Source organism: Strix uralensis, chromosome 2, assembly GCF_047716275.1.
Source record: "Strix uralensis isolate ZFMK-TIS-50842 chromosome 2, bStrUra1, whole genome shotgun sequence".
Taxonomy (NCBI): Eukaryota; Metazoa; Chordata; class Aves; order Strigiformes; family Strigidae; genus Strix; species Strix uralensis.
Genome location: NC_133973.1, coordinates 19,538,051 through 19,562,881, shown reverse-complemented (window position 1 = coordinate 19,562,881; position 24,831 = coordinate 19,538,051). Strand labels below are relative to the sequence as shown.

The 24,831-nt window shown below is 52.6% G+C and overlaps 1 protein-coding gene across 1 annotated transcript; it reads right to left on the bottom strand.

Annotated features, from left to right (window-relative positions):
- Window positions 1–3,661: 3,661 nt before the first annotated feature.
- On the bottom strand, window positions 3,662–24,628 carry CD101 (CD101 molecule). The gene is made up of 11 exons (XM_074860761.1): window positions 24,485–24,628; window positions 23,581–23,863; window positions 22,776–22,823; window positions 21,320–21,697; window positions 19,975–20,391; window positions 16,419–16,802; window positions 15,264–15,647; window positions 13,907–14,311; window positions 8,564–8,971; window positions 7,319–7,714; window positions 3,662–4,733 (listed from the first exon to the last, which is right to left on the bottom strand). Exons 1-11 carry the CDS (start codon window positions 24,626–24,628, stop codon window positions 4,537–4,539), a joined length of 3,444 nt encoding a protein of 1,147 aa, XP_074716862.1. The 3' UTR covers window positions 3,662–4,536.
- Between the last annotated feature and the right edge of the window lie 203 nt (window positions 24,629–24,831).

The window sequence follows — 24,831 nt, the reverse complement described above, 5'->3', positions numbered from 1 at the left end:
GCAGCAGTTTCTTAGTGGTTAAGGAAGGCTGAGAATCCTAGGAGCAGTTCTGCTTTGTCTTATGTGCCAAAGACCAAGGCCAAAGGACACAGGAAACAAGCAGGGGCTGCAGGAACCAGCTGGAATGCAAAATAGCATCAAGAGAAACGAAAGCACATCTCAAAACTGCATCTTTTATTTTCAGTTTTTAAATATCTTATCACAGGAAGAAAACCGAATGTCAAATTTCAAAACCAACTCAAGAGTTAATAGGAAGGAATGAAGACATGCTGCTTGAGAGGGGACATCCCAGGAGAACTCCAAGTCATTTGTTTGGAAGCTTTTCTTGAAAGTTTGGCATCCTTCCTCAACAACCTTGTCCTGGCAGTACAGGACAGCACGGTGCTGCTGTACCCTCTGTTTCCAGGGAGCAGGGTAAGCCAGGAAACTCTGAGCCATCAACTGCCAGAGGATGCAAAGTATCTCCTTGCTTGCAAGCCACTTCCCTTTGCTCCTGCACAGCAACTAACTCATCACCCACCCTCCCACCTTACAGGATGGAGGAGCCTTGCAGCGAAAGGTCGCCAGTGCACCCATCTTCAGGTGAGACCATCACTGGTGGGACCCTTTGTCCCACTGCATGCTGGGCAAGCTACCCGGTTGGTCACTGAGCACTGGCCTTGCTCCTGCCCAAAGTCAGGTGCCATAAAAGCATTCCAGGAAGGCAACACAACGCAGGGGTTATATTCCCACCCGTCCTGCCCTCACATCATCCATCTTCTGAACAGTGAGGGTCTGCCAAACTGCAGGGTTGTGCTCGTTTGCCTGGGAAGCAATGCTGCTCTCCCCTTGCCTCACTGTTTCCATACCTTCCTATAGGAACACAAGAGCACAACACAGCGCTTGTGTTTCTATAGCTCCGTGAAACCACTTCCCAGTGGATTCATTCCTCTTGGACCCAGCTCTGCATGGCTCTGTAGCCCCTTCAAGCTGCTTTAAAACCTACAAAAGGACCCTGGACCTTCCCACCGCACACTGCCCTCGCACAGGACATTTCCTGGGCAAGGGCGCATCTGGGGGACAGGGTGGGACAGGGGCACTGCTGCGCTGCAGGGTCTGTGCTGTTGCATCATTTTCCCCCACGGGGATATAACAGCTAAATATATATATTATCAGCTGTTCTAATTTATATCAGAGGCTGGACTTGGAAAAAAATGTTGGTGATGGGGGTGGGTGAAGGTGGCCAAGAGCCCCGGCAGCAAAATCAACACCGTTCCCTAACCCCACCCCACCCCCGCCCCCCGTCTCTCTCCCTTTCATACATTTACCACAGCCCAGTGAAATGTTCTCTTTAAAAATAGCACTGTTTTGGAGCTTTTGCTTGATAAGTTACAACTCTAAGTTCACTCATGGAAAAAAATACATCTTAAAATATATAGCCGAAAGGTTTGGCAGTGATCCAGCAAAGCCAGAAAAAAAAATACAGAGGAAAAAAATCCCGCCACAGCAAAAACACACATTCTTCTTGCACACCCTTTCATCAAGGCCCTAGGCACATTTTACAAACTTAAATTAAAACCTCTAAACCTGCATGAATAGAAAACTGCTACTTACACAAGCCTCTGGTTAACTGAGTGAAAACAGGACAGAAGAAGAAAGTGCCCCGTTGATAGGGAAACCTCCCTCTTTCTCTGCCCACCTTCTTTCCCCAGTCCACCAGACACAAAAATCTCATGTTGCAGTAGAGTCTGCAGCTTTTTACGTGAAGATCAGATGGCAGCAAAAATGCCTCCACAGACCTGCATTGGAGTGCTGAGGTGGCTGAGTGAGGCGCCAGCGCAGAAGTGGGGGATGTACCAAACCCAGCCAGGTCGCTCACAGGGCTTGCACAGCTTACGGAGACTGACCCACACACGCGACCACTTCAGCAGGGTAGGCACTGTCCCATACCACCACTCCAGCACTCTGGTAATGAGTAACAACCTAAATAAGTTAAGATTTTTGAGCAGAAGCCTGGTCTTGATGAGGTTCATCCAAAGACACATGCAGAATGGGCTGTCAAGCCATCTGTTAGTGGTTTGCTGCAGTAATACCTGAGGAGGTGTGAGACACCAAGTGACAAGAAAATGGCAAAATATTTTTAAAAAGAAGGGGAAACCGAACACCTACATCTTCTTAACTGCAATTGTCAGGGACATACAGGGACAAAGTATTTACAAGCCCTTAGAAGAACACAAGAAAAAAGAAAAGAAATTTTTTGTTTGTTTTAAACAAGAACAGAGCATGTCAGACTTATCTAATCTCCCCTGCAAGAAAGCTGCAAGCCTCGTGGGAAGGGGTAAGCAGTAGGCATCCTGTATCCTTGACTATACCAAAGCTTGTGAAGTATGGTCCCAAGGTACTCTTACGAGCAAGCTAAGGAAACAATCCAAATGAAAACAGAGAGGAACAGCACAAAACTGATAGATAAACAATGTGCACAGATTAATTGTTAGTAGCTAATGGTCAAAAATGGTTCCTTCTTTCCTTTCCCACGCCCTAACACACCTACATGTCCTTTCTGTATCCCCTAATTACAAGCTGGGTGTCAGGCAGCCAGCGTACAGCTGGCTCAGGGCTGGCTGTCAGGCAACTCACACTGCAGCCTTCCCTTCGTGGCACAACTCGCCTGCCTCCTCTCCTTCATCCAGCTACCACTTTTCATGAAGCTTGTAGGAGTTTAATGTCCTGGGAGCATCTGCTTCTCTGTCAAAACAGACTGAAACTGGTCCCTGAGTTAAAGCGTTATCGAGACAGGACTAAGACAAACAGACAGCAGGATCTTTCGCAAACTGGTGCGGAAAGCTGTTCAACAGGCCCGTGCAAACGGTGCTTCAATTAGATAGGAAAAGTCAACAGCCTGAACACACAGTGGAGAAAAAACTTGCTAGACAGCGAATCTGCAGGAGAAGGAGCCTGCCAATTGTGAGCCAAGTGCAAACAGTGCCGCGCTGTCACACAAACACAGAAAATCAAACATCCTACTGGGATGTGTAAACGGGATATAACCCACAAGGCAGGGGGGAAACCTCTCCAGAGAGCCCCACGTGTGGCTCTGAGCACTCACGCTGCAGGAGAGACAGCTGGGGTCAGGACAGCAAAGGGAAAAGCTGCACAAGGTCCAGAAAACATAACTCACAGGGAAAGGCTGAGCAAGTTGGAGCCAGCCAGTGCAGGCAGAGGTGGCTGAACAGAGAAACAAGAGCAGTAGTCTTCAATCTTATGCAAAAAGTGCTTTTTCAGGGAGAAAGGGACTGAAGCACCTCCCAGGTCCTCGGGATACAGGACAGGCAGCTTTTCTAATTGTAAGGAAAGTGAAGGACTTGGACTAGAGGGGCTGTGGTGTCTCTGACCCTCCCTCTGGTCAAAGGAATCAGGTTCATAAACATCTGCCATGATTTCCATATGGCTGCTTTTGTCTGAGGATGGTGCTTTAAGTGTCGCTCTGATGTTTGACCTTACAACTCGCTGGGACCACATCCCACGTTGCACAATTAGGGACCGAGTATCCTTTGACTTATAGGTACTGGATTGAAATCTCCTTTCCTCAGCCAGCCAGCCAGGCTTCAGGTAGCAGAGCTCCTCAGCCTTGAAAAGGTGAGCCTGAGCTGGATCCCAGAGCACAGAGGAACTGCCTCACAAGCACATACATGTTTTTTTTAATTACAGGGTGCAACCTGGAGGTGTCTAATACCAGGTCCCAGCCGTGCAGCTTCCTGACTCATGGACTGCCCAGGCATGAGGGGCTCCTACAGCAGTCCCAGCAAAAGGAGCTGGACAGTCTTTGTACACTCATTTCCAAGATGGCTTGGTGTCCACTTCTTCCTTCTGGGATCCAAGACTCCATGCAAGTCCCTTATTGGGTCAACAGGATTCATCTTTTGTGAATGGCTGTGGTATCCCTGCTAGACTTTCTTCAGACCCAGCCAGCCTTGCTCATTCCTCATGTTCCTGTGACAGGTTTTGTGATGAAGACCCATTTCTTGTCAGAGAAAATGCTCTTTGGGCACAGGCACTCTCAGAACGAGGGGACAGCAGTGTCTGAGCGCTTCTCCAGTAAAGGGTGGGCAGAGGCAAGTGCAATGCCTTAAAATGGGACACCAGTACTTCATTCCCAGCTCTGCCACGGGTTTTTAGCCTGCACACCATGCAGATTTTGTCAAGCCACCTAAAATGAGTAGCAATTTGATACTTTTGTGTCACAGTGCAAAAAGAGCTTTTTTTCCCCTTATACCTGTACAGGAATAACACGACTTCCATCCACAGTGGGAGACACATACTGCAAGGACCTCAAATATACCACAATGAACAGAGTGCAAAATGGGTGGGTACCTAAGAGACAGGAATGCCTGTTACAAAACCCCTCTTTGTTTAGTAATTCAAAGCTGCTTTGTTCCACTGATTCACTGCACGGATTCATTGCAAGAGCTACTACAAAACAATAAAGAGCCCCTCTACAAGTACTCAGTCCTCAGCTGTCCAGCTCCACTTCAAGTTACATCTGCCATTATAGACCAGCTAAGTTTTCTTGATCCCTTCAGCCTCCTGCAGTTCCATCAGCTGGTCTCCTGTGATGTTGCCCTTCTTGTTTTTCCTGGATTTGAAGTACCAGCAGAAGACAGCAAGGGCCAGGAGAAGGATCAGAACCAGTGGTAAGTATAGGATGAAGTTCAGCAGTGGTGGGGATGAGCAGATCCTAGACAAAACGGTTGACTCTGGAAGGAAAAATGAAAAAAAAAAAAAGTGAGGCTCCAAGCTAGTTTGGGTTTCTCTCTCCTACTGTTTCTATAGATTATCTTCTTATCACTTTTCCCTCAATCTTCAACAGCTACCAATTTTTAAGAATTCGTACAAGCTACCTGAGGAAAAGGCAGAGAGAAACCAGGTAATTTGCCTCAATTTCTTGTTTTGGGAGGTCAGATAGGGCCCCATCTCATTCAGCTGAAACGACCCAACAAAAACAGCACAGCTATTCAGCTAACTAGGCTCAGTAAGGAAAAGCCACATACCCTTCACCCCTCAGGTGCCTGCCTGACACCAGTGACAGTGGGGTGAGGTAGAGGTCTGTCAGAGGCTGCACCACTGAACAAGGAGGGACAAGAGGAAAGCAAAGGAAAACAGATCAAGGAGGTCCCTGTCTCACCCAGACACCTGCCCCTCCTTGCTTCTGCTGCTCTGCTATCCTATGCCTTGCTGAGCTGCAGGCAGTTGTTAGCCCCATCCCTGGCCCCGGCAGCTCCTGCAGAACATCCCCCCAGTTGAGGTGCAGGCTGCCTGTACTGCTGGTGGACCCTATGGGTACTTCAAAAAAACATGTTTGATCAGCCCCATGCTAGCTGAAAAGCTCTCAATTGCAGCTTCTCCATTTTTGTCCTGGGCTCCTTACAGCCACCCATTAATCCTGGCCATCAAATCTCTTCACTTGACATGTGGCTTCAACACCACAAACTGACCTCAGATGCATCTGGCCTACCATGAAGGGTCATGCCGACTCCTTTGGGTCTGTTTTATCCATCTCAAAGTGTTGTTCCTCAGTTCTCCTTTTTATCCAAGACCCACGTGCAGATGTTTTACATTTGTCCTGCAGAACCATGCTGAGCATGTGGGTCTGTTGATTTGAAGCTGTTGGTGGGGGACCCACACAGCCTGGTGGGCTAGGTGTGACCCTAGGGATGAATCAACCTGGGGGCTATCCTGGCGGTGAAACTGGCTTTTACCTCTCTGCCTCTGAAGTTTTGTGCCCCATCCATATAGATAGAAGCAGCATTTACTCTCCCCCAGGAAAACAGGGAGAAGTCTCTACTTCGTGACTGCCTCTATAGTACTAAGGAGGTATCCTAAAGGGCAGTATCAGGGATTAGAGCTGAAGTTACTCCTGGTTATGGGTATACTTGCACATGGCTGTGTCATTACCACTCAGAAAACTCTGAAACATTGACATTTGTGAGCCACAGGGGCATTTTGAGATACCTGCATCGCTGGAGAAACACACACACAAGAAAAAAAAAAACCCAAACCAACCAACACCCAGCTAATCTCTTGGATTTTGTGAAAACCAGGAAAACCACTTGGCAAAAACACTTATACAGAAATTGAAGGAGAATTTTCCAGCAGTTACCGAGCAATTTTAGCAATGGTTACTCCACCAGTAATGGGTAACAAGAGACAGAGGAAGCTGATGACGGAGAAATCTGAGTGCCAGAGGGAGCCGTGATGGACAACAGCAGGAACATAACAGCAGAGGGATGAAGTGCTGTCAGTCCCTCCCTGTGCAATTAAATCCAGATTAGCTCTGCTGTAGGTGCAGAGTCATGCGAGTAGGCTCCATGCCTGCCTGTGCCAGTAGCAGGCACAAGGGAGGGCCTCTCCAGGGTCCCCGGAGCTCTTTCACATCGGTCGGCATTGGCAATTGCTGCAGAAGCTATAACTGCATGTAGGCACCCAGGCTGGCTTCAGGCATGGCAGCTCCAGGGCTGAAGCATGAGAACTCCAGGCTCCTCTCAGCTGGGTGCAACATGATTGATTTCACAGCTCATATTTTTCCCTCCACGTAGGTCAACTGAGCCTTCTATTTCCTATTTCCCCAAAGAGGCAACAAGAGAGTACTTTCTTCCTGTTACCTCCCTAAAAACACTGTGTGTGCCTGCCTGAAACCTTTGCTTTTATTTATCGAAAATTCTGTATACAGAATCCAGCTCTATCTTTGCACCCATATGCACCCCAACTCACCCCAAGAGGACCGAAGCTATTTTTAGAGACCTCACTGGAGATGGACTTGCTGGAAAAATCACACCAAGATTTTCTTCCCCCAAACAGTTAGCATTCTGGCCCCAGTGGCACAACTGAGAGCAGGGGTTTGTGCCCATGGTCCCTCAGAGAGCCCACAAGCCACAAAGCACTGCAGACACAAATGCACTCAATGGTACCTTCTGGACCACATGCCTCACAGTCAGAGCTCTTGGTATCTCATCCGACCAGCACCTCCAACGTTTACAATGCCAAGCAGCTGGGTTTCAGTCCTGGCAGATCAACGGGACTGGGAATGGGATCTCATTGCCTCCCCAGCCAGGCCCATAGCACGTGTCCCTGGAAGGGCTCCCCCCTCTCCCCTGGATCTCTCTGGCGATCTTTCCAGCACTGACCCCTCCTGCAATCCCTTAGCCAGTCCTCCTGGCCCTGCTGCATCCCTGCCAATACATCTGGCACCGCCAGCAGAGAGCTGTCATCCCCCCACACACCCCAGCATGGCTAAGGGGGAACCAGTGTGGGGTGAGCAGCCCCTCACAGCCAGCAGCGTTACCTGGCGGGATGGTAGTGAGGTGGGTGTACCCTGAGTGTGCCAAGGCTTGCAGAGCCCAGTTCTTCCCCTTGCTCTGTGGCTGCCACTCCTGCACCTGGCAGTGATACACGCCTGCATCGCCCTCCTCCACGCTGCGCAGCGTCAGGCTGAAGTCGCCGGCGGTGGGGCGGCGGAGGTGCAACCTCCCTGCCAGGCTCTCCCGGGGGTACTCGATGGCGCCATCGCAGTGGAGGGTGAGCAGGGGCTTGATGTGGCTACTCTCCTCCCCACGAAACCAGGTGGCCGAGAGGTGGGTGGTGGGCAGGTGGGCACCCTGCAGCAGGCAGTGCAGTGTCACCTCATCGCCCTCCCTCGCTGAGATGCTGCGGTTGGTTTTCTCCAGCTGCAGTTCACGCTCTGGGGTAGGATGCAAGCAGAAAGAGATGTTGCAGTGTTGCAATGCCATAGAAATGCTCCTGCCTGCACCCTCAGGCTGATGGAAATCTTCTGAAGCGGAGCGTAGGGGATTGGGATGGCCTCTTGCAAGAGCCTCTGCAGGACATCCACAGTCCCCTTGCTCCTGTGACTCATTCTCCCTGGGGTGTTTTTTCCCCTCCCCCACATCATCTCTGCCCCCTGTTCACAACACTCTGCTGTAATACTTTCTACCTGCTCCAAATAAGTGATAAGGCATCTTTTGGACAAAACACTATTTAGGAAGCTGGAATTCTCTGATCCACCTTATTTAGGGCTGCAATGCATAAACCAAGTGAGGCTGAAAGAGGGAAGAACTGAGCCAGGGAGTGTATGTCAGCAGTGTAGTGCCCAGGGTGTGAGCAGCTGAGCCTTCAGCCTTGTTCTCAGCAGCAGTGTGCTGCAGGGCAAGGAAAACTGAGTGTCTTGCTTCAGGATGCTCAGGAGTACCAGGAAAGGACAGCTTCTCCACTCACAGCACTATACAACCAACCAAGCACACCATGTGTTGGAGGGAAAAGAAAATGCCACGATTCACTTTGTTATGAAGTATTAGACATCATCTGCCAGTGGCAAAAATACCAGCTTGGTTGGTTTGGGAGGATGTGATAAATTCCCTATTCCCCTTTGAGAGGCACTGACACCTCCTGCATCCCTAAGTCTCAGATCCAACGCAGGAGCTGCTGCTTCTCCTAAGCCCTGCCAGTTTAGGAGAGGCCTGGCAGGGGCCCCATCATAAATTGATCCAACCTTCTCCAGCAGCACCTATACAAGAAATAACTGCCTGCTCACCTGGGAGCTTGAACTCCAGCGTGGTCCTTCCCGATGCTCCCTCTCCGAGTTTGTACCAGCTGTCCACCAGCCAGAGCCATTCTTCTACCACACAGTAGTACCTGCCCTGGTCCCCAGGGTTTGCAGAGAGTATCCGTAGCCAGAAAACATTGCTGGACACCCTCTGGCTCAGGAATCGGGACTTTTGTGCAGGAGAGCTGAACTCAGCCCCATATTCCAGTAGACTGGTGTAGTCAGTCCTTACGATTTGCAGGGGGGTTGCATCTGCTGGAGGAGGAGGGAGGAGGTACCACGTAACGGCAAACTGAGAATTATTCTGGGCAAACACGATCCTGCACTCAATGGCTGTGTCAGCACCACCGGCAATCTCCACAGAGCTCTCTTTCGTAGCTACCTGAAGCTTGCTTTCTAAAATGGAGAAACAAAATAATCATGCCAGCTGCAGCTGCCAATACAGGGATGTTGGCAAGTAAAGGAATAAGGCTGGCCTGAGAGACCTGCCAAAAGAAAAGAGAAGAAGAGGGTGCTCAGAGAACAAAGACCCATTAGGGGATGCTGGAGCACAGGGTGAGAGGGAAGGAGAGAAAGAGCAAATCCACACACCCTTATTTGAACTGTGGTGGGGAAGCACTGGGTGCTACTGGGCAGGGGAGTATCCGAGGAGGTGCCTGAGGGACCACGGGGCAGGAACTGGGGGATGGAGGCAGCTGTTGTGTTGGAGCTTCGAGGCAAAGCCTCCGTCTGACACAAACATGTCTGTCTACCACTGCTTCTATCAGCAGGCTCACACATAAGTGACGAAACCAGCCCACAGCTTCAGAGACTGTGAACAAGTGCCTTATCTCAGAGACACTACAGAGCCTGTGTGGGTTTCACTAACAGTCATTATCTCAGGTGTTTGCTGTGGTTATTAATCGGAAACCACATAACACGGCCCTGAACATCCGCTGTGATTATACCCAGTAATCATTCAACTGTACACAGATGCTCCCGACACGCCCATGCTGCTCCAGGTTTGAGGGACCCCTTCCCGCTGTATATCACCTGTTGCTGGCACCTTTCCTTCTCCTCCATCAGCAGAAAGGCTGCAAACCAGTCCCTCAGAAGGGCCTCCAACCACCTGCATTTCCCCTTGGCTTTCCCCTCCACGTTGAGACACCACCTTTGTCAGATGGGGCCAGCAGTCAGGTGAAGGGGTACACACAGATATCTACCCGTGGGTAGACAGAAATTACTCAGCACAAGACACCATCAGGGTTTTAAGGGACTGTAGGCTGAGTTTCCATTCCTAGCATTTTGCTTGCATACAAGCTGAGCAGCGGGGTGCCCTGTGCTGCGGAGGCTGGGGGCAACCAGGCTCCCTTAAGCTCAGCCCCTGGGTGCTGGTTGGGGGACAGGCTGCAGGGGGCACGCTGAGATGCCCCCGCAGAGCGTCTCAGCCTCCTGCCCTCAGCCACAGGCTCAGCAGGAGGGCATTCTCCTCCAAAGCACCTCCCTGAGGGATTTGTTGGCAGCTGGTTATGGAGAGGGTCTGTGGACCAGGAGGGAGCTGCGGCTTCTCCCACAAGGGCTGATGGGGAAGAGGGACACCACAGGAAAAAGACCACACATTTCCCCTTCCTTCAAGTATTTGTTCTTGAAACTCAAGCAATCCACTTCAGAGGTTCTCTTGAGACCGGTCAATGCAAAATATCCCAACTGATGGTTCTTGACACACCATGCATTTGTGTCTGCCTCCATCTCAAAATTTGCCAACAAAATCTCCCTGCTCACTTCCACTTATGTTGCTCTTTTCTCTTTGCAGTCTACTGCTCTTCCTCCCTTTTCTCTCCACACTGCAGACAGACACATTTTCACCAAAAGGTTTGACAGTTTCCTCCACAGCAGGACTTGCACAAGTCCCATTATCTGCTTACTGCCTCACCTCAGTGGCAAGGATTTAAGCAGCAAGCATTCACCAGGAGGTCTGAGAGGTTCCTGCTCCCAAGGGATCAACAAAGTGCTGTCCTGCACTTCACAGAGCACATTTGCTGCTCTGGTGAAATAGGTGAGGGCAAGAAACAGAAGAGATGGGAAAGCAATCACCCTAATTCGAAGCTGGGCAAATTCATCAGATCCACCCATGCAAAGATCAAGAAGACTTGAGCACACTTAGGAACCAGATGCAAGCTGATGTCTTCCAACTTCAGTACTTAAAAGCATGCCCAACCCAGAGCCAGCTCTAAGGAAGCACAAATCTTCAGAGAGGGACACTGGAGATATTCAAAAGCCATCTGGAGATGGTCCTGAGCAACCTGCTCTAGGTGGCCCTGTTTGAGCAGAGGGTTGGACCAGATGACCTCCAGAGGTCCCTGCCAACCTCAGCCACCCTGTCTTTCTGAGACAGGTGAACTGATCACACTGGAAAAAATGAGACACTTGGTTCTTAACTTCAGCTGCTCGGTACAGAGCAGCCAGCCTGCTGAAGCCCAGGAGCTTTATTCAGGGACCCAGAAGCAAAGTCTACCAAAGGGAAAGAAAAATTACTCCCAGGTATTTCAACTGAAGACTTTTCTCCCATTTCAAAGGCCAAGGCCACAGGAGAGGAACAGGCAGGACCGGAGGAGATGGACATCAGGAACAGCCTTGCCGTGTCAGACACGTGGATGTGCCTTCCCCAACTGCAGCTGCCGGGGACAGCATGCTGGCAGAGCAGCCCTGCTGCTCATCACAAGCAGCTATGCCACCTCTCCCGGAAAAAAAGCAGCTTCAGGAAAGTCAGCTGTGGGGCCATGCTGGACCAAAATATGCCCTCCCTCCAAGCGAGATCCTCCTGGCAGCGCTGCTGCGGTCAGGGGCAGATGGGTAAAACCCAGGACCTTTCCTCAAACCCAGAGAGGCTGCCAGCACAGGAGACAGCAAACTGCCCAGTGGGAGCCTCTCACTTGAGCATGGCCTGGCCTGACACCCACCAGGGCAGAAAATACTCCAGAGAAGCAAAACCTACTAGAGCTCAGAGAGGAACCACGGGAACTGCTGCTGTGAGTGTTTAATTTTTATGAGAAAAATTGCTGTTACACTCTTGGAGAAGACCACCTTGAGAGGAAGGACAGCACTTGCTGCAAAGCCCCTTTGTTTCAGCTCCAGGTCTCTTCTCGCTGCCACTAAAGATCAGTTACTGAAAAGGGCAGAGCAACAGCCTGCCTTTTCCTTTGGCACAGAAAGCCATGGTGCTGTTTCCCCTTTCATTTCCAATTTAATTAACCAAGCTGAGCCTCTAGCTGCCCATCTCGTTGTGAACCCTGCCTGCTGATGCTGCACTTTCTGCCTGGCCCAGAAGCAGCAGAGCACGCAGAAGGGCATGGCTGCTGCAGCAACCCATGCAGGCTGGCCAGCCAGAGGGGTGGTGGGTGCAAAGCCCCCCACGGCTCACTCCAGAGCCAGGGCAAGCCACTGCGAGCAGCTGTGCTGAGAGGTTGATGGGAGCATCCCTGCTAGAGTTGGGCAGCATCTGCCTGCCCAGAGCACTAACCATGGGACCCCACCAAGAGTCAGATGCTGAACTACCTAAGAAGTCAGAAATGGAAAAGACCTGCCCTCCTTCCCCTCCTGTTATGACTTTTCATGCATGTCCACCCTGTCTGAAGCAACAGGCCAGATCCACAATGGCGTCTAAATTCCTAAAGCACTGACTGACACCAAGGGGTAAACAAAGTGCCAAAGCAAAAGTCAAGAACTCCAGCACATCTGCTAGCTCCAACCATAAGATTTTATATGTGCAGAAACAGGCTGGTGATTTTCATGATTTGCAGCTTCATTTTCTGCAGCTTCACCTCATCCCATTGCTGCTAGATCTTACTTCCTTCCCAAACTTACTTCTCTACCTTCCCAAATGCCCTTCACTGGCTCACGCTGCCTTTCCAAGAGAGGCAGTACTAGATGCAGCAGCCACCTCCCACCGTGCATTGCCCTCTCCCAGTTCCCACCATCTTTACAGCGTTGCAGTATCCAGTAACAGACGCAATACATTTGGAGTCAAACATCATAGTATCTTGCTGCTCTGCTGCTATTATCTCCTCTGCGTAGACACTCTACAACTACACCTGCTCATCTTAACGCCATTTACACTACTAACGTACAGTCACAGACACTATCTGTGGTCACCCCTAGCCTCAGTACCACCCTGCAGCCTCCCTGCCCCCAGCTGGCTGTAGCTCAGGTGTAACACAGAGCACCCCAGCACACAGCTCCACAGGGGTGAGGAAAGAGCAGCAGCGGAGCAGGAGGAAGAGCACCATGGAAACGAGCCTGAACAGGGAAGGAAATCTATCAGCTTATGCTACAGCAAACCCATCAGTTAAAAAACACAGAAAACACATAATTTCAGTTCACTGGGTTGTGATCCCAAAAATCCAAGGATCAGAGGAAGCACTTAATGCATGAAAAAAGATCAAGAACTCTCTTTTGCTGGCAGAACAGACACGAGGGGGAAAAACCCCACCCCATATTCTCACACCTGCCTCCACAGGCTCGGAGGTTTTGGCTGGAACAAGCCCTTCAATTCCTCCAGCAGCCCCAGCCACGGGCAGGGCAAGATGACACCATGCTGCTGCCAGGGGTGGCAGGGAGCAGGTGTGTGGTGGGCTGGCTGGGGGGCTGAGGTGTGTTCACAACATCTCTCTTCCATAAGAGGACAAGGCTCCCTGTGCGATGCTGGCAGGCATGGTGGCACTGCGGACCTGGCCTGCAGAGGTGGCCCTAAAAGGGAACCCTAGGCAGAGCCCCCAGATGCACAGTGCAGCCATGCCCCAGAGGAGATACCTCCGCCCAGAGCCCCTTCACCTTGTGGCTCAGAGCTGGTTCCCAGCCCCACAGAGAGCACTGGCGCTTTCTCAGCACATCTCAAATACACTGGGGGAAGATCAGGGGGACACAGACATCTCCCAGCACCAGCTTGGGGGGCCAGTCTCTTTCCACCACCCTCCAGCCCCCGAGAAGCACACACTGTGGGAGGCATCTCACACTGCCAGCATTCAACTGGGCTCCTTGGAAGGGATGACTACTTCCCAGAAACAAGGCTTAAAATCCTAGTGGCAAAACTAATCCCTACATAATTGGCATAATCTGCAAACAAATACACATTGTCACTCCCCAACACCAAATTTGCCTCCAAGAGTGTTGTCAGGAGCTGTGGGTGCTGAGGAAGAAACAGGACAGGCAGCACTGTCTCATGCGGCCCCAGGAGATGATGCTGCTGGGACACCCCAGCCATCAGTGGTCCTGGTTGTCCCTGGTTATGTTTGATGGATTTGAAGTTACAGAAGGAGAGAGCTCTGCTGAAGAAGTACCCATGGCACTACTTACCTGGCAGCACCACCTTTATTCCCACGGCATTGGATCTGGCGGTGGCTGCCGGCTGCCCCAGCGACAGGGTGTTCCTCCTCCAGACCTCCACCTCACACTGGTACGTCCCCTCGTCGGCAGCTGCGGCACTGTGGATGCGCAGCCTGGAGGAGGTGGCAGCCTTCGTGAGCTGGGCTTTCCCCTGGAAGTGTGGCTGCGCTGCCCCCCAGGCCATGGTGCCTCTGGGAAGGACTCGGACCAGCTCATGGTAGTGGCCGGAGGCTGGACTGGGCTGGAAAAGCCACCCCACGGACACTGGCACTTCCTCGAGGGTGTAGCTAGCGCTCAGTTGGCAGACGAGTTCAAAACTCTGCCCATATTTGACTGTGGCAATTCGGCTTCTCAGCGTGGCGTGCAGACCAAGACCTGCTCAGGAGAAGAGAGTCCTTGGCACTGGGACAGAAATCCTGCCCCATGCCACCTCACCGCCACCCTTCCCACAGAGCACCATCCCCACTGCCCCCACCACTGCAGCCCCATGGCACCCGTCAGCCCCGCTGATCCTCTGCCTGTGCAGCTGTCCCCCAACTTGCATTGTGATCTTCCAGCCCCATGCAGTCCCTGGCCCTCTCCCACACCCAGGTCCTCAAGGCAACCCTCTCGTCCAGAATCCCCAGTCCTACCCCATGGCAGGGAGCCAGGGATCCTCTGGCTGATGCTGCTGCCCTGTTTGCTGCTTCTTTCCACCCTCCACAAAAGCCTAACAACTCACGTGGCCTCACCAGTGCTCTCAGTCACCCGGCCCAGCAATAAGAAAGGAAAAACACTCTAAATCACAGCCAAAAGCTGCCTCTCCATAAAGGCACCCATTCCAGCAATCAACAGAAGAAACAGCATGGGCATTGCAGGCTGGGGAGGTTAGCGGCTCTGTGCTCAGACACAAAGGCAGAAGCGGTGAGATGCCAGCACCAGAGGTGTATCTCTGACAAAGGCCACCATACAACTCAGCAAGTACCTTTGTTGAGCTTAATTACTGTAAGTAATTATGCTGCTAGAACGGGTAGTTTGTATTTCAAGTTAAGGAGAGAGTCAGAAAGACCTGCTGAGCAAGGCCCTGCCTTTCAAGTCTCCGGGCATTTTAGCTGTTGTGTCCCATTTGTCTCTCAGAACATCTCATGGAGGACTCAAGCACCCCACTAGAAATGGGGAAACTGAAGCACTCCAGGGCCAAGTGATCAGCCTCAGGCCACCTTGCAGCAGCAGCGGAGCTCAGGGCACCGCAGACCTCTGTTCTACCCACATGCGTCCACCCGCTTCTCCAGCCTTGCCTCCAGCATGTCCAACTTGAAAGCCCAGAAACAGGGGTGGCCCCACTCACCCATGGAGCTGACTGTCACTGCTGTCTCCCCCTCCTCTGTCCAACTCTGGCCTCGGGACCACTCTGTTGCTTTGCACCCATACCGCCCTCCGTCGCCCTCGTCCAACGTGTTGGGGATCACCAGGGTGTAAACGCTGGAGCTCGCTTTCTCCAGCCGAAGGCTCCCCCGAGTCCCACTGTCCCGGTAGGTGCTGCCCAGTCTCAGGGTGCCGTCCCGCTCCATGGTGGCCACCGGCACCCGGGGACCTGGGTCCTGCGGTGGCAGGTGCCACCACTGCACGGACACAGGGCTGGTTGCTCCTTGCACCTCACAAAGGAGGATCAAGGCATCTCCCGCCATGACCTGTGGCGTGCTGGTAGACACAGACAGGCGCATGCGGCGCTCTGCAAACAACAGTTACTGTGTGAGAGGGGATGTTGTTGCGGAAAAAAAAAAGAAAGCCAAAGATACTGTGGCATTAAATGGAGAGACTAGATAAATCTTGACATTGGAAAAGGAAAGGAATTGTCTGAAATTTTCGAACAGCCTTTTCTTATAACTTTGAAGAGGGCTTTGTGGGCTTTGGGTTTTTTTCTTCTTTAACGTCTTTTCTGGGACATGGACACATACATAAAGAAATACTTACGAAAGAGTCCCCACAGACAGCTCCTGCTGCATCAGAATAGTCATTGTCTAGCTATGACAAGGAAACCAAGAGTCTCCTACACATCTTTCTTACAGGGGTTTCTCACAAGTCATCCCTCCAAAACAGAGAGAGCACCCTGATGGAAACAGCAACGATTCCCCCTGTCCAGAAGTACCTGTTCTGCTGGGTCATCCTGTGACCCTCAGGCAACAGGCATTGCTCACAATTTTCTGTACCAAAGACACAGGAGAACCCAACCTCCCCAGAACTCTATTTGTCCCAAAGCTTATTGCAAAGAGACTGAGCTAAAGGTTTACGTTTTGTTGACAGCTGCTGCATCTGTCATGTTAATGGTTGCCAGAGCAAGTGTTTTTCCATTATTATCTACCAAAATCTATGGCACATTTGCACTCTTGCTGCAAACAGCAAGTGTGTTGCCTCTGCCAAGATGAGGCCAGACTTGAAGTGTTCCCCAGTCAGGGATCACTGCAGGCTTTACCCAGAAAAGCAGCCATTAGGATTTACTAACCTACTGGCTTCACGTCAACTTGTACACCTGATGACAGATTAGTCTGGATGCTGTGAAAGTCTCCAGGAGTCTTCACCTCCGAAACAGAGCAGTGGTACGTACCATTGTCCTTCAGCCTCACCTCATAGATGGTGAGGACATAAACTGTGTTGCTTTGCTTGAATGCTTGGAGCTGCCCCAGCTTGGCTCTCTCCTTATATTCTTCCTTCCAAATCAACACCCCATGGGGGTCAACCCTGGCCACTTCCACGCTGTTGAGGAACCAAAGCACTTGGAAGTGCTTGCTGTTGCTCTTCTGGGATTCCACCATGCAATTTAGCTGCAAGGTATCACCTTCAGGAAGGGAGCTTTCAGCAGCAGCGATGTCCACGGAGAGGTCTCTGCCTGTGGGCAATCAAAAGCAAAGAGGGTGCTGGGTGGCCCTGCCCACGCTTCCCTCCCACCTGGCAGCACCAACGGCTGTGCAGAGGGAAACGTGAGGGAATTCTCTACTGAAACATTTTCTTTCATTAGAAAAGTGATCAGGATGGAAAGTTTTGCCTATGGGGAGATGGTTGCCAGGTCCAGGCACTACCCAGCAGTCACAGGTGGAGGAAGCACCAGAGCCCCAAGGATGTGAGCTCCCCACTTCGGAGCAGCTAACACCCCCAGAGCAGAGCACCCACCGGGATGGCCTCAGGCCAAAGCCACCCCCACTCAGCTCAGGCATCCAAACCAAGGACTGCCCTAACCCAGAGGCATCAGCTTTTGGGGGGGGCTGCTCCATCTTCCCTCCCCTGAAGCAGCTGTTTTGCTTCATGTAACAAATAACCCTTAATCCAGAAAGGGGCACGAAGGGGCTTTATCACTCAGTGGTGTTAACTCTGCTGTTTGTGGTGGGAGAAGGTGTGTGGAGGGCTGGCATTCATGTTGCTTGTCTGAATCTGATGCTGCCAGTCCCACATGCTGCAGCCCTCGCTGGCTGCTGCAGGATGTGGACAAGAGACGCTCTCCAATTTGGAGAGGTTTTGGGTTAGTTCCTACAGAAGGCAAAAATGTCAAGACTTGTCACAGCATAGGAAGGTCAGAGGGAAACAAGAGGAGATGGAAGTCACCTCCTAGTCCCTGTCCTGCCCCCCATACCAACTAGCAGCAGGTGCTGAGCAAAGAGGGTAGCAACAGGGGGAGCAAAAAGTCATCTTCCCCCTGGCAGACCCTCTTGGGCAGTCAGCCACATCTGAGGTAAGGACCCTGTCTCTGGGTCCTGTGATACGACTCACCTTCCTCACAGGGCAAAGCCTCTGCTGCTAATGCTCCCTGGTTCCTGGCATCAGCCTGGCTGAAGAGTGGATGCAGGCAGAGACACACAGGGTGCCCCAAAACCCTGTGCCATGACCCCACACAGCAATGGCACGGCCAAAAAACAGGAGGTAGGGCTGAGCCCTGACTCCCTGGGCAGACAGCCTAGCTCACACCACTCCATCTCCTTGGGTCACTGCAATCCCCCCCATGTCTAACAGGGACAAGGCTACATGTTGTAGTTTGGAAGTAAAACAGAGCAGCTCCCAGACTGCCACTGTAAGGACTCAAATAATTTATTGAAAGAGAGTACCCTGTGAATTTAAACACTGGTTCATAAACAGTTTGTGAACAGGAATGCCAGTCGTTGCAGATACGTTTGGCATTCCCAAATATTTGCTGGAGAGTTTATAGAAACCGATGGAGCAGTTGGCCACGGTCAGAGTGTGATGCAGCACTCAGCCCTGCAGCCTGGGCTCTCCCATGGGGTGCTGGAGGGAGACCCCAACCCTGCAGATGTGATGGAGGGCTTGTACACCCACTGCCATTTCCCCCCAGTAATACCAGCAGCTCTAATACAACCATGATATTGTCCTCTTACCACCACTGCCTCCCCTTCTACCCCTAATGGCTACCACAGAGCAAACATTAAACTCTGACAAGGTTTCTCTATTTCTAAATGATTCTGTAGCACTGGTACCCAAAGCTGCACACTATCAGTCATGATGAACCCTCTTAAACAAGCAGATGCAGGAAAGAGCACTGACTGCCATCACTCGCCAGGCAGCAGCAGACACGGAAAGCTGTTGCTGCAAACAGTGCGTATTAAGGAGAATAAAGCTTTGCCAGTCAGCCACATTTCAGGAACCAGACTTTGAGGGTGGGAGACTGCACTTCCCTTCCCCTGATACCTTTTGCCCCCTGAGCCACACAGGGGGTGCTTGGTCCTTACCCATCCGTTTCCTTTGGTTTCCTGCTCTGACTCACCACCCTCTGCTGAGACACTGGTTCCCCACCAGTTCCCCCACCATCTGGGCTCTGCAACCTCCTCCATCCGCCCTGAGGTGTGGGGACAGGATACACCATCTCCTCAGGCAGGTTTTCAGAGACTTGTCCTGTTTTACTGCATACTACTGCGTATGTTAAAGGGCATCAATTAGCCTGCCTTAGCTGCTTTGAAATAAAACTTATTGGTGGGAAAGAGAGATTTTCCCTTCCTCTGGGTACAGCTACCCACATGCAACTGGGAGAAGAGCAGGGCCAGGGACCACAGCTGGCTTGTGGCAGGAGGGATGGCAGGCAGGGTACTCAGAGGAGTGCAGCAAACACACAGTGCTGTAACAATCCCAGGGCAGTGGGAAGAGAGGGGGTCTCCCACCTGCCCTGGGTGAGGCGATGCAGAGTTTGCAGATGCCAGGAGCCATGGGAAGCTGCTGGGCAGAGGGAACAGGAGATGCCTGGCAGAGACTGAGTGGAGTAGAGGAGGATGGGCAGCACTGACAAGGGCCTGGTTTTCAAACTTGCCTATTTTAATTCATCTCATATGTAGTACCAGGTCTAAGTTTCCTCTTTCTAAATACCTAATACTACACTTTCCTAGAGCATAAGCCAGGAGCTTGGTGCACCCACTTCAAAGTACAGTCTGACCCGCAGTCCCATTACTGCCGTATATGAACTACTAGGAGGTGACACAGGGATGGTCTAATGAACAGCAATGCCAGTTGTTCTGGAAACCAGTAGACTGGTGACAGCACGGACAGACAAGCCATCTTCAGCCAACACTAGAGCCATGCAGCACACACAGCACATCCCCACGTCCCTTGGTGCCCATGGCCGAGGCACCATGACAGGCAGCTGACTATTGTCTACTTCAGTTTTTGAGGCCAAGAGACCCTCAAGGCAGTCTAACAGTGTGGTTTTCCACCCACTGGAGCTTAACACTGACAAGGAGCCAGGCTGCTGCAGGCATACGCTGCTCTCTCTCTGCTTACACCTCACGTAGGCCTGTGAGGTTACACGATCCCTGTCAGCATTGGAGATTCAGCTGCGTGACCCTCCAAAGCAAGAAGCACCAACAGCTCCCGAACCAGAGGCTGCCACAGGCTGCTGGGCTCACCCAGTCCATGCCCCTCAGTGCCTGGCAGAGGCAGCCAAACCCACCAGCCAGACCCACCCTGGGCTGCAGCAGAGGCAGGCAAAGGCCACTAAAGGCTGCTGCTATAGAGTCTTGAATGCACAAAGGAGTTGGAGTCAACATGTGAGTTTGCAAGGGCCTTACCTTGGCTCGTGACGACCAGCAACGTCCTCCCTGTTTGCTTTCGGGAGATGTCTTTCCATGTCTCATCAGGATCCTCAATCCACTCGGCCGCCTCGCAGTACAGCTGCCCCTGGTCGGACAGCTCTGCTCCCCCAATGGAGAGCTTGTACGTAGTGTTCCCAACCTTGTTCAGCCGCACGTCCCCCGCCAGAAACCTCTGTGCATAAGAGGGCCCTGGCCTCAAGACAAAGTCCTTGGAGAGGGTGAGGACCTCCTCGGCATGGCTCTCTCCTGCTCCCTGAAGACGGTACCAGCCAACAGAGATATGTGTGTGCTGGGCAGTGGACTTTGACACCTCACAGGTGAGCTCCACCGCATCCCCTTCAGCATGGGTGAGGACTTGGGGTGCCATGGAAGCCGAGAGGGTGTCTGCAATCACTGAGCACAGGGGAGAAACACAGAGCAGCTGGTCACGGGAAAAATCATCTCTTGGCCTCAGTGGGCAACCTGCCAGTCACTGTGAAACCATGGCCAGGCCCTAAGTGATCTGACAGCATAGGAGAAATATCTTTTGTAGTTGATTGACAAAGCTTCCATCAGCCTATGCCAAGGTGTGAAATGGTTAAAACCTCAACAGGGAAGAAAGCACAGTGAGTCTCTCTGCAATACCCTCTTCAAATTACAGGCAGTATTAATTAAGCAGCCTCAAGGAGATTAGGATCCAGCCCCTCATGATCCCAAGTGCAGGCTGGTACAACACCAGGATAAAGGAGGAAACAGGGGTGAACACCAAGTGGAAGTACCATACCTACTGTGGACTCACAGTAGGGCCTTTCCTTTTGCCTCTCCACCCCCTTGCCTTCCCTCTCCCAGTGCTCTGCAGGACCTGCTACCTCCCTCTGTCTGTAGGTATCCCACTCAGGCCAAGTCCCGCATCCTGACCTGAGAGGACACCAATAGCTAACACACAGACCCTGAAAACTCCTGCCCTCCTAAGTGCTTAGCTGTGAAATGCTGTGGCTGCATCAGGAGCTGAAGTTAAAGTCAGGCCATGGGACAGCAGAGGCTTCTTCTCCCTTCCCTTGCCCTGGCTAGAAGGCAACAGCCAGAGCAACCTGCAAGGGGACATCTGGGCATCCCTACCTTGGCCCCCCAGGGGCAGGACAGCAATCCCACAGCAAGGAGAGAAAGAAAGTTTGTGCCATTAATCACCCCTTTAATTTGTCCCATTAATCACCCCTTTCCCCAGCTGCCCCTCTGTCAGAGACCCAAAGATGAGCGCTTCTCCCCAGTGCAAAGGTGGGGGCAGTGGAAACCTGCCTGCACCCCTGCCTGGCAGGGAGCAGGGGTCTCTTTCAGGACCCACCTGAGAGGTTCGTCTTGGCGCTGTAACTCCCAAAGTACCTCTCATCAGTGCTGGGTGTGTGGCACTCATATACCCCAGTGTCCCGGTCCTGCAGCTCGGTGATGTGCAGCAGAACAGCATCCCCCTGCACCCGCTCCACGTAGATCCCCCGGCTGCGCACACGCTGGGCGTAGATGGCGTAGGGGAAGGAGGGGTCGACGGTGCTGACGATCTGCACCTCCCGCTCGGGGGCCGAGGGCAGGTAGATGGACCACTGGAAGTTCTGCTCCGCCGGGCCCTGGTAGCCGCTCACCTTGCACCACAGCGTGACATGGGACCCCCTCACGCGGTAGAGGGGTCCCTTCTGAACAGTCACCACCCGTTGGCCAGTGCTCAAACCTGTTGGGAAACAGTCAGCACACGCAGTGTTTGCAGGGGTATATGCTACCCGAGGGCTGCACACCCAAAACAGCAGTGGGTCTGGGCGTGCACAGGACCACAATGTAATACTGAACAGAATTACTGTGCAGACTTATTCTTGAAGCACGAACTCCAAGGGACTTCACACCCCATGCAATTGTAAGAACAAGTCCTGTAAAACAGACCTCTGAACTTTGTCTCCCAGCACACTGGTGGTCACATGACAGAGACCAGAGCATCATGGCCAGAGGGCTGTCAAGCCTGTTCATGGCTGGAGAGCATCTCTCAGCCAGCTGTTCAGAGGAAGCAGCAACAGGGCTGAGATCACTGGAGGAAACTTGTGGTGTGTTAAAATTCAGAGGGCCAAGCATTCAGGTCCTGCACAAGTTGCAGGGGAAAAGGAGCAGGCACCAGGGCTGACCACTGCCAGAGAAGGAGATGCAACACAGAAGCCAAGGGACATGGGAGAACAGAGGGAACTGGTAGGCTGGGTGCTACAGAGGTTCTCCACAGACAGAAGCTGGGGACAATGCAGGAAAGGGGGGCCAGCAAGAGCTCCTTCAAAGGCAGGGGGCACTGGAAAGCATCAAGGGCTCCCTCCATGTCTGTCCGCAGAGGGTTTGGGGAGGTGATGGACATCCCTGCACCCTCCCCTCCCACAAAGCTCCCAGTGGTGACACTCAGTCTATTCTGGTGCTCAGCACATGTACCAAGCCAAACGCCCACAGGACGTGGGCACCGAGTCCAAAATCAAGCATGGGGACCAGGCCAGGAAAGAGAGCTGGTGGTGACACAGCCTAAGAAACCCTCAGAAACCCCCTCCCAAGGAAAGGGGGGATGAGGTAACCCCCTCCACACCCCCAGCAACAGGGGCATGCACATCCCCTCACCAGAACCATGCCAGGGTCCAGGCTATCACTTCGGAGTGAAACCACAATGCCAAAAGGAGAACATGGCACCACAGCTCTTCCCACGGCCACTAAGCCAGAGCAGCAGTGGCCACAGCAGAACCATCCTGGCCCCACAGACCCAGCAAGGTGCCCCAATGGCCACTGACCTGCAAAGGTCCCATCCACACCAAGGAGGTGCTCGACTTTCCCCTCACCTGCCCCAGGAAAGCCCCCACTGCCAGGCAGGACACTCACCCAGCAGGAGGAGGAAGAGGAAGGCAGCCACCAGGCACCGCGCTAGCCCCATGGGAAACAGCTCTGCTTGGTTCCTTTCTCAGAGGGTGGTGGAAGGCTCTCATGGGTGATGGCGACAGCCACCCCGCTGTTTCAAAAGCGGCTGGGAGGAAGCTGTCCGGCAGCAGTCACTTCCTCTGCTCAGAAATGGTAGGGTGAGGTTGGGAAGCGGGGTGCAACAGCAAAGTAACACGCCTCTGGGAGGTGACAGCCGGCACTCCGCGTTGCCTGGGCAAGGCTGATGCCCAAGGCTGATGCCCAAGGCCCCTCCTGCTGCTGTGTGCATGCCAGGTGCCCAGCGCTACCAGCTGCAGTTTTGCTGTCTGACAGCAGCTCATAGGCTAACCCTCTGCCTTCTCACTCCTGCTCTGCTACTAACAGAGGGGGTGAGGGCCTGGATCCCAGGGAGGGACGGGAGCAGGTTTATCTAGGGCTGAAGCTCCCCCCAGCTATTTATTTTTCATAGCTGCAGAGAGCAGCATGATGCCTCAGGTACATGTTGGGTTGGCACAGTGCTCCCCAAGGATGGGTAACGAAGCTCTGCCTTGGGAAACAATGGGGTACCCCAAGTGGGGTGTCCCAGAGCACCCCCACCAGCCCATCAGCAATGGGGGCAGAAGACCATCCATCAAAACAGCCAGCCCAGCCCAGGCAGCTTATCAGCTCTTGAAGGATCACCACACAGCCAGAAATTGGCCAGGAACTCTCTCCTGTAAGCACATCCCATGGGCAGGCACTTGGATGAGGGGGATCCCGGACCAGCACTGCTCACAGGGGCGGTGAGACCATGAGGAGCTGCACTAGGAGGGCTGAGGCCAGGAGGCTGCTGGCCACAGTGCAAGGCGAGCACTGCAGTGGCATCGGCTGCCACGGGGCATCGCACTGTGGGCACCACGTGGCCAGGGGCACGGCCTTGCTCCCGCTGGCCAGGGACACAGTGGGAGGCTGACAGGGGCAGAGCCTGAGTAGGGGAAACCCAGGCTCTCAGGCATGCAGCCTAATGCTAGTGAGGGGCTCAAACCAGAGACACTTTCTGAAAGGATTTGGTTGGTTGGTTTTTGGGTTTGTTTGGTTTGTTTTTTTTTTTTGGGGGGGGGGAGGGGGGCAGTGGTGTTTTGGTTGTGGGGGTTTTGGTTGGTTGGTTGGGTTTTTTCCCAAAAAGCACAAAGCATTTACCCCTGAGCTACACTGCTCCTGCCCTGCTGCTGGGACACCAACTGAATGACTAAATTGGCTCAGGGATTCAGCAGCAAAAACCAACCATAAAACAAGTCCTTTTGTTTGATCCCACGGGACTCCTAGAGGGAACGAGATTCATGTAACGAACCAAAACAAACACGAGGTCCCTCTTTTCCCCATTTAATAAACTGATTCATATAAGAGCCTGAGGGGTCAGGAGAGAGAGGCAGAGGCTCCTCACTGCAAGGCTCCTGTCTCCATTAGCAGGCTCCTCACCAGCCTGCACACACAGCTCCCATAGCACCACACAGCTCTCCAGAAAGCCAAATCCAGTCCAGGGGGACAGGCTGTTGCAGCAGGCAGAAAGGTCCCTGCAGGATCTCACTTGTCCCCTGCCACCTACCCTCACTGCAATGAAATGGAGCAGAGGAACAGCACCTGTTTTGGGGGAAGAGGGTGCAATGCAGGGCTGAAACCCATGCTCCGGCTCCTCAGAGGAGGTGAGCAGATACAGCAGAGGCTGGGAAGCGGTGCAGTACCCAAGCATGCCTGATGGTGAGGAGGGCCTGCACCCTATGGCAGTAGGACACAGCCATGCACATAACTATAACTATGTGGTAGACTCCCGTTCCCTGGTGCAGGATGAAATTCTCCCATCTCAGAGGGATGAAGAGGTTTGCTTTCCAAGAGCAACCTGCTGCCACCAGTGCCCTGGGGATGATCCTGCTCAAAGTAAGCCAACCCACTTAC